Below are 14,611 nucleotides of genomic sequence, written 5' to 3' on the forward strand. Positions count from 1 at the left end.
GGCCAACTACTCAAAGAATAAAGATGGAAAAAGTGGAGCGTAATCTGTAGCTTGAAAGGATGAGAAAGAAAAAGGTTTCTGTCACAGGGAAAGAACATCAGAGCTCTGGTAGCTGGAGTCTTCTTACCGAATTTAACAAACAACACCCCAGTTGTGGACACACTTCCCTTTGAGTTGGAGGCCATGCACTGGAAGTAGCCAGTGTCAGTGGTGTCCAAGTTGCGAATCCGCAGGCGTGACCCGTAGGGCATGGATCGGATGGACACTCGCCGTGGTTCTTGCACCACAGGGGCGTCATTCTTCAACCAACGAACTTCAGGCTGTGGGTTACCAGACACCCGGCAAAGGAGCTCAGCCGTTTGGCCCAGAGAGGTGGTTATATTATTCATGGGAGCATCTATGCGGATAAAGGGTGACCCTGGAAGACAGAGAAGTAAAAAAAAAAAAAAATGAGAAGAAAGGCTAAAAGACATCAAATTAGCACATTCCTGAGTTACCATTACTAACAAAATATGACACACTGCTGTCAAAAAGACAAAAACTGAGAAAAGCACTTGTGTCAGACTATCTCCACTTCATTGCCATACTTTAATAATTTTCAGAGGGGAAAAAAGGCATTCTGGAAACTCTACTAAGAGGTTAATGTGGGAAACAAAGTTGTTAATGCCATGTAAAACCTTTGGAAAGTTTCCTCAACCCTGAAACCCATCTCAGGTATGCAGAAATGCTTATGGCTACATGAAACGGGCCAAAACAAGTAAAAGAGGAAGATCATTTAGAAGGGAATCTCAGAGGAATATGAGTATTTCTAAGCAAGGAAATAGGTAAGCAAACCAGAGGCACAATCTGCTACTACAAGCTACAACATGCACACATTACATTTTTTAATAAGGACAGCTGCAAACCTAATGGATTAGAGGGATGTTAGTAAAATAAACGTGATTTTTTTTAATATATCAAAACAGCAAGTTTTGTTGTCTTCAATTATTACAAATCTGAGCTTCCCTTTCCTAATTTTTTAAATTTTCAAGCAACACACTAATTATAAGCGATCCTCAAGTGTCACAAGTGAAAAAAAATACATGCTTTGAGGATTGTATGAAACAAAACAAAAGAAAAACATAAAAACAAACAAATATATATCAATATATCAATGTAAAAAAAGCAAAAATTCTATCTCGTGACCGATGGCCATCTATGAGTTGGCCTTTTTTTTTTTCCTTTATTGTCAATATTCATACATACATTAACAAATCAAACAAGCAAACATTGATGCCAAGACGATACACCCAATGGTGACATCCATACTTAAAAAAAAAAAAAAAGAAAAGTAAAATGGTAACAAAAAAATTACATAAATAAAATTAAAAGACAGAAAAAAAACAGATCTGTGTTTTTGTTCGACCATTTATTTGTGGGGAACCCATGGTTTTCTTGCTTATTTACAGATCTTTCTTGCAATATTTTCCTCAGCTATGGAAGGTTCAGTTCCTGCATGTTTGAATTTTGTCCCATGTTCTTTATTTAAGTTTCTTTCAGATTTAAGTTTTACGTCATGTTTGTAGTTTATTTAATGAACCAGTTTGTTAAATCTCCCACTGTCCTTTTGCTCTTGAGTAATCCACAACTGCCCAGAGATGACAAATCAGTAAGGTGGCTTTAGAAAATTAATATTTTGGGGCAGTTCATTACACTAATTGCCTAAAAAATTGGCTCATATAGAAAAAAAAAGCAACATTTCCTGGAAATATCTGGACACAAAGTAAATACCAAGACTTTGATAATGGCTGCACAGAAACAGGGTAAGTTTAACAGAGGGCTTTGATCTACCACACCAGACAAGACTTTAGGGGCAAGTTGATGACCCCAGCAAATAACAGCAGGCTCTAAGGAGCTAGCAGGCACTATCTGGATGATATTGAGCTGGATGTTCAAAGGACAAGGTGGAACTAGGTTGTGCCAAATCCTATCCTGTCATGGTCTTGTTGGACCGTCTAGATACAGATCAACAAAGTGTAGGAGGCTAACAAAACAGACACTGTGGTGCCAGACAAAAAGCAGAAGAGAACAGAGGAATGCTGTAGTAATGGATGCATGCGTATCATCAGAGAGAAGAAACATCACAAGCTCTGAAAACATGAGGGGCTGATAGAGAATTTGGAAAGGTTTAATGAGTAAGGCCAAGATTGAATGGTTTTGAGATGTGACCCCCAATTAAAGCTTCTGCTGATTCCTGAATGTTCATCTGACATCTCAAATCATATATCCCTACATCTAAACCACAGAAGAGCCCCGAACCTTTAGGCCACCAAGTTTCTAAAAATATGAAACATATTATATATATATTATATGTTCTCTTAACAGCTACTTCTGCGTGTTCGGCATTCTGATTGGCTGTAGACCTTGTCAATCAATCTCCTTTATGCTGCGTCACCTATACAGAATGTGATCAGGTTGCTGGGGGGCCTAGGGGGTCTGTGCTTCGGGGGATGGGACCCCTGGGCTGAGGCGACATGGCCCCTATGCTAGGTGGGACCGGGGGACAGCTATTTGACCACTGGGGGACAGTCCCTGACTTACCCTCTTCCTCATATAATCTCTTATTAGGAACTGTGCAACTGCATCCCCTTAGTACACACACCCTTTATTCCTCAAAATATACACTCACAAACACACATACAAACACACACCCTCACAAACACACACATATGCATTTCACTAGGACGATGGGACCTCGAACCATCTGTCCCCTACCCCCATCCCTGGTAGGGGGTACTGGGCCCTTGGCAACGGCGGCCGTGTTCTCTGGGTGCTGGCTTCCTGGGCCCGGCGGCCCTCTCTCCACGCAGGGAGAGGGATCCCTGAGTTCTTTGGCAAGGCCAAGAGCCGGGGATCACATCGTACCTGGGGTTGGGGCGGGGGGATGCCCAGAACTCCTGGGTGGTGTTGGGGTGCTTGTCTGGGGCTGTGGGCACTCTTTTGGGGTGGGGCCCCGCTTTGGGGTCTCCTGGCGCGGCGGGGGGGCTGTCTCCTGGTTGGGCTGGGGCCTGCACTCTCTGTCCTCCATGCCTCCCTGCTCTCTGGCTTTGGGGGGCCCCGTGGTGGACCTGCTGGCCCTGGCCTGGGTGGCGGATGTGATTGTGCGGGGGACGGTTGTTCTCTATCCACTGCCACGTGGGTGTTGGGGGGTTATGGCTGCTGCGGCGGGGGTCTTGGTGTGGGGATGACTGGGCACTATGCCTCCTTCTTTTTACATTGCATCATCCATTTTAGAAGAACATAAACACTACCTTGAGCACAGGTGTTAGCTCACTTGTGCTCAAATAGCTTGCGTGATTGAATGAAATATTTTACACTATTAAGTTTGAATGCACAGGTATGCATGTGTGAACATTATTTGTATTGTGTACATGTTGACATATGACCATTTTGGAGCCAATATGTATGTTTATAACATTTGAGTGTGTGTGTGGACATGCCCTGCCCTTATAGACTTGTATTACATCTGAACCTCCCTGTAATGAGTATAACCATCCAGAAAATTTTTGCTTTATGCTCCTTCATGGGTTTTCCCCCACCCTTCTATAATCATCCTCCTATACCCCCTCTCTAACATCCCACTCTCATCTTCCCTCTTTTCCTTCTCCGTCCGATCCAACACAATATATTTTCAAATATGTTTAAAATGAATAAAGTTTGGCCTTGATTACAAAAGGGGTTTATTCAGACATACCTATGGTTTGTCAGAATATTCATAACCCCTGTTGTTAAAGTGAAATATGTCCAACACAAGAGGCCTTCAGCTCTCATCTGTTTGCCCAGCTGTTGGACAGGGCAAGTTGGAAAAAAAATGTTCTGTTGCGAGCAGATCTTTGGTTTCAAACTGTTATGCAGGACTTATGTTTCTATGATTGTTTGAACTTTAAGAGTCTAAACAAGAGAAAAAAAGTGTGAAAATGTTCATGTTTGTATGGCAAAAGTATGTCAAGTTTGTAGTGAGGAATGTAATGGCCTTTAAACCTCTGTAATCCTACTTCACACATTTCACCTATTCTAGGTTATTTTTAGAATGTAACTTACAGCATAAAAAGAGGGAACGCTGTACAATCCTGTGAATCCTCAGTTGGTACAAGTGTGTGACAATTTTTAACTCCTACCCTCTTAAAGTCCCACTCCAATTATCTTTTGATCTACTGTAAAAGCGTTCCCAGTGGACTTTTAAGTATGAATATGCCATTTTTAGGCAAAATCGAAAAACCTGTGTCATTTTCTTGGACATTGTTTCTGCAGAGCGGTAAGAGTTCATCAGAAATTCGCCTTAGAGCTGTGAGTGGGACTGTTGGCATGGAATAAACTTGCCTTTATTTCCCACTATCCCACTTTATTTACCACAAGAATCCCCAAAACACGATTTTCATTGTAGTGGGTCTTAAAGATCATTTGCTCTTTGATTTTTGTCCAGTCCCACTTCTTCAGTGTAGATCCTAAAACTCCAAGCTCATTGGAGTCTTTTACATTTTGTTTCCATGATCTTTTCTAATCCACAAACTTATTCACTGTTTATCATTTTCTGATTTTCAATGCTTTGCAGCAGCCTGTTTCTCCACTCTCTTGCACGTTTGTGAATACATTTCACGTAAATAAGAGTGTGGAAACTAGCTTGCATGTCCATTTCAATCTGTTTTTTATCTACAGGTACGTTAATGAATTAAAGCCATGCAAAAAAGAAGAAAATGTCTTTGTTTTTCAGCTGCATATGAATGAAGGAAATATTTATTACCGTAGTTATTTGTTAGCATTTGCACAGACACCCTTCTTGTTCTTCTTTGCTGTTGTTTTCATTTACCCTGGTGTTACTACCATTTATGTTCACAGCAAAACTTTTGAGATATAGGCAGTCATGACTGCATTACTTAAACCAAGCAGTTCTTACACCATCTGTGCCAAAAATACACTTTCAAGAAGTGCTTGATCATGACAAACATAAAACAACCAGACTTGGAGGAACTCAGTTAATGGGAAAACTGCTTAACAAAATCCCTTTGCTCATTGATTCTTCAAAAACTCTGGCTGACTCAAAAATCCAGATTTTTTTTATTGAGTATTTAATCTATGAAACAAAAAAGTTCTACTAAAACAATAGGACGTTTTTGAAAACTCAATCCTGCCTTCTTGTCAATGCTAAACCATTGTGTTCCTATTCAGTTTAAGTAGAGTGAAAACTGATTGGCTAGACAGAACGGCCAAGACCGGCCATTTTATAACCAAATCATTAGCTGAGTAAATGGAAAAGACAATGGATTTACAAACTCTGCTCCTGCACACTTCATTAACTGTTATATTAAATGGCAATAAAGAAGTGGAGAAGAATGAGGTAGAGGAAACACACAACAGGAGAAGACCAACGATCAAAAATGAAGATGAGAGGGGGTTAGGACAACGATGTCCTGCCAATGTCTGTGTAAAAAAGCCAGTCTGTGTGTAATTGTCTTGTGGTGAGGGTTGTGGTATTTAACACAAGGAGCATGTTGAAACTCAAACCCTTGCTCCTGACCGTCCCTTTAATGTGGCAGGCAGCTAAATTGTACCCTGTCATCAGCCCACATTCTATTCAGTAGATTTATGCAATCAAAGCTCACATGTAGGCACATAAATGTAAGCACACGTACACCCACATCCAAATGTACACGAACCAAACTCTACATTACACAGTACTTTCCGCCTCACCAACAGAAACGTATACTTGCAATAAATGTGACTGTATTTTAGAACCCAGAGACAGTTAAGCTGTGCATGGCGTCTCTGAGAAATACAAGCATCTGGACAATTAGCGAGATTTACTTGGAAAATCCACTAAATCTGAGTTTGAACAACAGCACTTCCAATAGAGACTGAAGGTAGAATGTATTAAAGTTGGTATTTTCCTCCAGCAAAAGAGAAAGAGGGGAAGTAATTCTATTGAAACAAAATAAAAAACTGGACAATGAATGAGCATGAATTGAGCTTTTTGTTAACTGATTGCAAAGGAAATGTTCATCATTTAAAAGTGGACAAGAAAAATGACTAGCAACAAAAGCTTATAAACTACTTTATTCTACATAAAGTGCTGACAAGTAGTGGAAAGTATTCTATGGTGTTTTGAAAATCATTTCTGTTCTTTTTGCACTGTGACAGTTGGCGACTTTTTGAAGTTACATCATTCTCACCCAATTATTGGAAGTTTTTATAAGTGCAAATGAAAGCACAAGGATTGTGTTAGTAGATGCGTGCGTTTGAGTCACCTGTTTTATTTAGGGAAGTGGCAGCTAACATACTGGGCTCCTGTGGCAGTTCAGCACCTGAGAAAAGACACAATGAAACAGAAGCCTTCAGTTATCTGACATATCAAAAGGTAAAGAACAATATGTGCATTTAACAGTTTTAATTTTTTGTTTACGCAACAAAAAATAAAATGGTTGAAAAATAAAAACAGTTACTAACAACTCAGCATTGCACATTTGCTGGCACAGATCAAAGGTTTGAATGTACAACAGGGAGCCTCTCAACAGGCCATGTGGACCTAATGCTCTGTTATTAGCAGGTGGCGACAGAGCCGCCCTCTGCTTTTATTAGAGGAGGGACGAGACAGAAAATGGGCTTCAGTTTGAGATGATGCAGGTCATCTGTGATTCCCTAAATACTTAAAAGGGGACATTTCTGTGCTGGCTTTGACCTTGAGGGAATTTCATCACTGCTGATTTTTGAGACCCGAAAAAACACATATTTTCCCATAGTTACTAATAATAAAAATGTATATTGTTTATCAGTATTTCTGTTTAACATGCTAAATGAACAAAAATAATTGTTAGCCAAGAGCGGAAAATTGCAGTGAAGTAAAAAAAAAGCAAGATAAAATATAAAATCTGTGCAGAAATCTTAATCTTAATGTAAATCTGAATTTAAATGTCCAAATACAACAACTTAAACAACAGGGCGTGTTTGTGCCATTAGGGTGACAGCTCATAAAGAGAAAGTTTGCAGACGAACAAGACCAGGCGCCTGACACGAGGTCACACTAATTGAGTGATAATGTGCTGTTTCACACCTGCGGTGTCAGGATGGTTGCAATGTGGTGGTGCTTGTGAATGAGCTGTGTTAATGACCATGGCTGTAGGCCTCTGCACCTGTTAGAGAAGATTCCAAACATCTTCTCTAACAAGCTTTACAACTAGCTCACAACAGCAGGTTGAAGGTTTCCAGTGTCTTGTGACGATGGGATTAATTTTACTTTTGACATGCCAGCAGCTTTTTTTTTTTAATTTCTTTTACTAGTTTTGCTGCTGAATGGGACTGAAACACATGCACCGGTTTGTTTGAAGAGGCCTCCAACATGAAAGAGCTTTACAAGAACTTCAAGACTCAAAGTGAATTGACTGTTTATTGGTGATGGACTCTAAGAAGTCTGTTGTTTCTTTGTTTAAAGAATAAAAAAGGGGATGTTGCAGCTCAATGGTTTTTACTAAAAGAATTGGTTCAGTGTAGCCAGGTTAGACTTCAAGTGGTTACAGCTGGAAATGGGGAAAATAACGAGACAAGGTTGAGGAGAAGTTTAAGACCGAAGACCATATTACGTTGAAGATTATACGAACAACACGGTGGAGGCCTAGATCACTACATTGTTCACAAATTAAATAGGATTTTTTATAGAAATTGTTATGAACTGGAAAAAAATCTCTTTCCACTTTATTCCCTCTCTAATGAGGTCACATCTGCTGCCTTTCATTGAGATGATTATCAAGAAAATCTGGATTGAAAAGCAGAGCAATTTTGAGATTAGCTTTCTTGTGTTTCACAGCAGCAGAAGGATGTCAACCTTAGTTATTGTCCATTATTTATTATTATTTCTGAAGATTACACAGTATATTCACTGAATTTTGGGATTTCAGAAACCTTTGTCAGTTCTTCAAAAAATATGTAAACGAGGAGATTTTGGTTATATTTCTATGGGTAAAATGGTAAACGGTGTATACTTGTGTAGCACTTTTCTACCTTCCTCTAAGGCTCAAAGTCACACTCACAAACCCACTGATGGTGGCTCTGCTGCTAAAAACTGGTGCCAACCTTCCAGCAGAGGTAAGGTGGGGGTTCATTGTCTTGCTCAAGGATACTTCGACACATGGGCGTGCAAGGTGGGAGTGGAACCTGCAATCTTCCAATCAGACAAACCTACCACTGCAATTGATGAATCAACTCATGATTAAAGCAAACACTGGTCTCCTTTATCCCAGAAGAATCGCTGTGCAAGTACGTAAAAGCTAAAAGTTTAACTTGGAGAATCAACCTTCAAAAGGTAAGACAGAAAAAAATCTCTAAGAGTGTCATGATTCTACATAGTTATGACTTGATATTATATAATCTCTGCAGGTTGTCATATCCTGAGTAAGGGGGAAGTTGGACCTACAAAAGTGTTAAGTTAAGAAGTACATACATTAAATGAAACAAGCAACAACACACCACAATACTTGTATGAATTAATCCACCCTAATAAAACCTCAAATATTCTTTTTTAGATGCTATTTTCAGTTTCATCAATTAAATCTGGTGGATTATGTCCCACACATTTAAAAAATCTGCATGGTATTTCTTGTTAGCTTTAAATACCGGTAGTCTCTATTAACAAAAACTGTCATCTACTAATTCATTCTCTGATGGGTATCATGATCATTTTTGGCGCTGTATCCCAAAAACAAGAAACATTTTTGTGTCCCCTTTTGAGTGTCCTTCACATTTTCAGAGCTGGCTTTTCCTTGATAAATCCAATTAAATCAAATCAAACGTTATTTACAAGTCAATTTCCATACAACAGTAAAGCAAAGTGCTATACAGGCTTAAAACAATAACATATTTTATAATTAGAAAAGTATCCAGGAAGAAAAACGGGATATTAAATAAATGTTGCTTATGCTGCAAAACACTTAGTTATTTCACTTAGCTTAAAAAATGGGCAGTTAAATGGAAATGGAAAACTAAGTTGAATTCATGTTCAAAAAATGAACCTATTTCAATACTTACCCAGGCGAAAATGCTAAGTTTCAATAAACATAAACTTAAAGAATGTCTCCTTACATGTTGTTATTTATGTAAACAACATAAATTAAGATACCTTTTATAGAGGCCAGACCCTAAATCTTTACATGAGAAGAACGATTTAAAGCTCTTAGAAGCTACTGTGACGTTATTGTGACAAAGGCACATGGGAATTAGAGCACAGCTTTATACTTGAAGACAGAAAAGATTGTAAGAAATCAAGTCAAGAAAGAGTAAAGAACCAGAAAAGAATAAAGTGTAACAAAATCCGAAATCTTCTCATTTTTCTGCACTGTATATGCTTCTGTTATATGGTGCAAGGGGTGTGAGTGTGTTGAGCCAGGGTGGTTGATGGGAAGTGAGACTGATGTATGAACTCCCCCACTCTTTTTTTAGGGCCTCTTCCAAGGTCTTTTGCCATTTCTATTAGCTGGAAAAGTGAACTAGTTTTATAGTTGTAGGTTCATCTGGAGAATGGTTAACCAAATTATTAAACAGTGCAACATTTCTGCCCTAAATAGATGAAAGACATATTAAAAATAAACATAAGAGAAAAATGTATTTACATAAATCGCTTTTCTATTCAATAAATGAAAAGAAAAACTCAGATAAAGCAAGTAATGTTTAAAGTAATGTGAACGATTTAAACAGCAGTAGAGAATTACTGGTATAACTGAAAAATAAGTGGAAAATCACAGTCACTGTGTCATGGAAAAAAAGAAATCCAATTTGTAGAGGAGTAATAAAGGGCTGAGTAAAACAAGGGAAGACCATTAAGAAAAGTGACAACTATTACAAAAAATACCTTCATCTTTGTTGTTTGTTTTGTTTTGAAGTCAGTTAAAGTAAAAATAGGAATAATAGAAGGCTCAGTCCTGGACCAATCACCTGTGGACATCATGGACCAAAGAACACAGGAACTACTAGCTCACACACAAACATCCACCCTTCCATAGCTTTCTTTGTAACCTTATAAGAGCACAGGCTTGTGTGAGTGTGAGGGGAAGGGGAGCTCAGAAGCTCAACTTACAAAAGTTTTTCCCTAACATGAAAGGAAATCTTTAAGTTTATTCAGGGACCACCATATGGTTGAATTAGAATGTAGTCTTAAGTGTAATCTAAAATACTACAAATACTTTTGGATGTGCAGTCACAAATACATAAATATAACGTTATATTAAAGCAAAACAGCATAAATGTCATCTCAGTTACCATAAAAAAGTTACATTTTCTAAATCATATCAAGTACAGAGTTCTAGAATTTTAAACTTTATCCACTCAAAAGCATCGTTGACTTCCATAGTGAAAAGTATGGAAAGAAAGATAAACCGTGTATAAGTTAAAAAATATGACCTGCTCAAGATGTTTAACTCAACCACCGTTAGGTGGCAAATGGAAACCAAATAAAGCCATTTTTTTTCCCCTCCATCTTAAATTTTAACATCCAAAGTCTAAGGTATCTTTTTGCCATATTATCTGAAACACAAGTTCCAACCAGTAAAACTGCAACAGGACTGCAACTGTACAGTCAGTCTTCTAAAATTAGAAGTTCACACCAGGAAGTGAAAATATCTCGGCAGCACAGTTGCAGTAGATAAAAGTGAAGTAGAGTTGAGGATCTATGGTTGTTTGCTGTAGGATCGTAACCTTTTGGAGAAATATGAAGTTCAACCAGATTTAAACAATTTGAATATTTTGGCTTTATTCAGAGTGATTTTACGTGCAAAAAAAAAACCCGTTACTCAAGCCAGCAATGTCGGTATAGGATCATTTTCAACTCTAAAGGTAGCTTTTGAAAACAAACTTTACCATTCACTGAAAAACCAATCCTTTTAAAGTAGATTCTGAAAGATTCCATCTCGAGTTCGCTGGAAAGTTTACTGCCTCATAAATTTTTATATTATTCCACCATATTTTATACATATTTGTCTGTTTTCTTTGACAGAAATTGTAATTAATTGACGTCATTCAGTTGTCACATATGTACAGTCAACTTCCACACGAGCCCCTGCTGTTCCTGGGAGGCACCCCTCTAAAAGGACTGGTTGGTCCATTTTGGGGTGGGGCTCCCCTCGGATCTGGTTACCAGCGGTGCAAGCATACTGGTGAGGAATGCGCACTAGTATGTTACCACCAACTGTGCAGACCATCTGTTTTCACCTGACAGGTCTGGTGCAAGTGTGCAGGAGTGCAAGCCCTCAGCTCCCTGGAAAACCCGATCGCTTCCAAGGAGACGGGTTCTGTCCAGAGGTAATCAGACATAATCTGCAGAGGTCATCTTCTGGATGTTCTCCTGCCTGTGGAATGTGTATAGAGTCATCACACCTGAATACTAGTTTGTCAAACAATTTAACTGTGCTACAGCTTATGTTGAATAGACAGAACAGCCTATCATGATGTCACTCGAATTTAGTGCATTTGTACATTTATTCTCCTAAATAAAAAGTATGATTGAGGCCAAACTGTCCTGTGCTGGAGTTTGGGTGCAATTACTTCAAAGCTAGCTTTCTTAAAAACTTTTAGAGTAAAATGTTTAGAAAGAGAAGATACAACATTTGAAATCTGGAAAACAGATAAGGCTGCTGACTTTAAGCCCTTAACGTCTGAATTTATTTTTCATCTATCAGATAATTTTGTGCACGAAAGCACAACATGCATGTAGGATTACATAGAGAAGAACCAAAAAATACCTAATTAAGAACTTTTTTTTCGATTAACATCACATTTTAAGCAAGTCAAAGTAACCAGAACTAGCACAAAAGCTATAATCTATAAATAGGATCTTTTAAAACAATTCAATAGACACTTTAAAATTCAAATTTCATTAGAGAGCAAATACTAATTTCCTTTTTACAAAAATGAAAAAAATAAGACTAATATCTGTGCTAAATGTTTCATATTTTGTTTTAAAAAAAACTAGGATTGAGAACTCTTGCCACTTTTCAACAGCCTGAAATTGACCAATAAACCCGTCAGATTATTACTAAAACATTTCTGGGAAAGTGGGTATGAGAAGTCACGTCTCCATCCGTTTATGACTGAGTCAGCTCCAACTGGCTGATGCTTAAGTATACACTCAGCCACAAAGAATATGACTGCATGCCAGAGACAAAGCATGACCGGGGCAGCAAAAAAAAATAAAAAATAAAAATCAGAGAACAAACTATAAAGTGAAGAAGTTTAGAGGGAATAAAAAAGGTGGGGAGATGGCCTGCCGAAACAAAAATGATGAGATAAAAGTAGAGGGAGAGTGTCAAGCTTGCAAGTGATATTCCCTCAGTAAATGCATCCTGTTAGGCTTCTTTGGCTTTGCAGTCTCACATTGGAGATGGAGCCCTGCCACCTCACAGAAAACCGAGAGCATTTCCATTAAGTTTCCCTGTCAATCATGACGAAGCTTCGCCAAAAAAATCTCTCCTATAAATAGGTTATGAAAATAAGAGTCCAACGTTACTCCCTTAGTTTGGATAGATTTGGAAGTTGGCAAATAAGGTTGACCGAATGATGACAGAGAAATAAAAAACATCTTTAATTTCACAAAAAAGGAAGAGTCACACGTGCCAACTTGATTAAGAATTCAAAAACAACAGAAAATCATAGTTATGAAAATAAATAGATGGCATTTCAATGTGAATATAATTTTTAAGGATAGCTCGGACTACATTTGCTCTTCTCCAAAACTATAAAAGATGGAATAAAGAAGGAACATGTTCGTTGGGGATGTTATCTTTAAAAAAGCTTTTAAATAGCTTGTTTTTTAAGTGAAACTTTTACTTTAATAGTTCCATGTATGAGTTATTAGGTTTTCTTTCTCACACTCATATTGAAAATTATAATTAATTGTCTTTTCTAAAATATACCATCATAAGAAAGACACAAGCACCTTCAGAGAAAGAAGGAAGCAGCCGTGTGAGTGAGATTTGACATCAGCGAGAATAAGATAAAACCACTAAGCTTGCATCATAGAAAAAAAACAAGATAAAGCTCATTTTGTGGGAAGTTGTGTGAAAAGATTAGATAATCTAGGCCTAAAAAAAGTGGATTAAAGCAGACAAGACAAAACAGAATGTGGTTTAATGAAACACAATCTTGCGTTAGACAAAACAAACTCCATAGTTTCTGATTATCTTTTAGCCAATCTTTAGTGCCAGAAGAAAGAATATGACTAAAAGTAACCTGGTCCATTTAAAAATGATTATAGAACAGAAAAAATAGAAATGTTAAACGTATTCAGTTCAATTCAGTTTCATTTATATAGGCCTACATTACAACATAGTTGTGTCAACAGTCTTTATTAATTGTACCAGAAATAACAGTAGTGAATGCGTGCAAGCAACAAAACTAAATTAGAAAAAATGCACGGTACAGACAGCGTTCCCTATGCTTGACTGAAGCAATTATTGCTCTGAATTCTTCTGGTAAAGTCATTTATTTTTTTCAAATTTGTCATTTGATTCAAAAGCTATTCTAAACAATATTTTATATATATGTACATGTAAATATAATGCACCAAACTAACATAAACCCAATTGGAAGAATATTAACGCACTACTTAAGCTTCAACATGCATGATAGCAAAAACCCCATTTGCTTTGGTAGAAATGTTCCTGCAAAAGAAAAGGTGGGGTTTACGAAGATTCTGTTGGATGTGCATGAACATGTGGGGCGAGTTAGTGGACTTTGTCTGTTGTGGCAGGTTTTTCTAGCATTCTTGCTTGTGTTCTGCGAGCTTGTTGTAATTTTCAGTTCATTTGCCTGCATGTCTGTGGGGAGGGATGAACACGCCTTGTTCTGCACTGTTGCCTGTTTTTCTAAACACAGTCTACTCCATGAAAACAAACTCATGACTGATCACATTCCGCCCAGGTGATGCAAGGTAACAGTCCCCCAGAGAAGAAACAAAGAGAGGTTAAAGTAGTAGTACAGACATGAACATGTTTATTGCATTAAGTCATCCATTGACTCATCTTCTGTGAAGATATTCCTGGTTGCCAGACTGTTAAATCCGTCTTACTGGACTACATTATACAAAGGTCATGGTACATTTTCTGCTCTTTGACTCACATCCATTAGACCAGTCTCATCACAATTTATTGACATTTCAGTCGTTCTGTCTGTTGTAATAGTATTGCAATCTATTGGAGGGACTTCTATGAGCATGCAAGTCCAGGCTTGCTTGTTGTAACACAGCAAACACGTTCCACAATAGGAGAGCATGAACAATAAACGCGTTGAAACTGTCAAACGTGGCCCCAGTCCACTCCATTTTTTTTTTTTTTACTAATAGTAGATTTTTGAGTCTCAAATTAAATCAACTCCAAATTTAAAATGTTTTGAAAGCAATATTTGAAAAAGCAGGAGATCTCTTGCTTAAAAACCCACTTCAATGAAAATGACGTAAAAAAATAACGTTTTTTTTAAGCATTTTTCTCATAATGGAGGACTAGAATTGAAGATTAAAACTTTATTTTGGAGTATTTCTTTGTTAAAATTGATATGAAACAGGAACAAATGAAAAGCTCTACTTTATGATGAGGCAAGTGAA

The 14,611-nt window shown here is 37.8% G+C and overlaps 1 protein-coding gene across 2 annotated transcripts in view; it reads right to left on the reverse strand.

The window, feature by feature from the left end:
• The window catches only part of ror1 (receptor tyrosine kinase-like orphan receptor 1), a 114,369-nt gene that overhangs the window by 34,286 nt on the left and 65,472 nt on the right, over positions 1–14,611 (reverse strand). For both annotated transcript variants that reach the window (XM_020702460.3, XM_078946621.1), the window contains 2 exons: positions 6,282–6,338; positions 128–418 (listed from right to left, as the gene is read on the reverse strand). In XM_020702460.3, the coding sequence (XP_020558119.1) occupies positions 128–418; positions 6,282–6,338 (348 nt within the window). The remainder of the gene's footprint in view (positions 1–127; positions 419–6,281; positions 6,339–14,611) is intronic.

This window comes from Oryzias latipes, chromosome 4 (assembly GCF_053564925.1).
Source record: "Oryzias latipes strain Hd-rR chromosome 4, Olatipes_Hd-rR_3.1".
In the NCBI taxonomy this organism is placed as follows: domain Eukaryota; kingdom Metazoa; phylum Chordata; class Actinopteri; order Beloniformes; family Adrianichthyidae; genus Oryzias; species Oryzias latipes.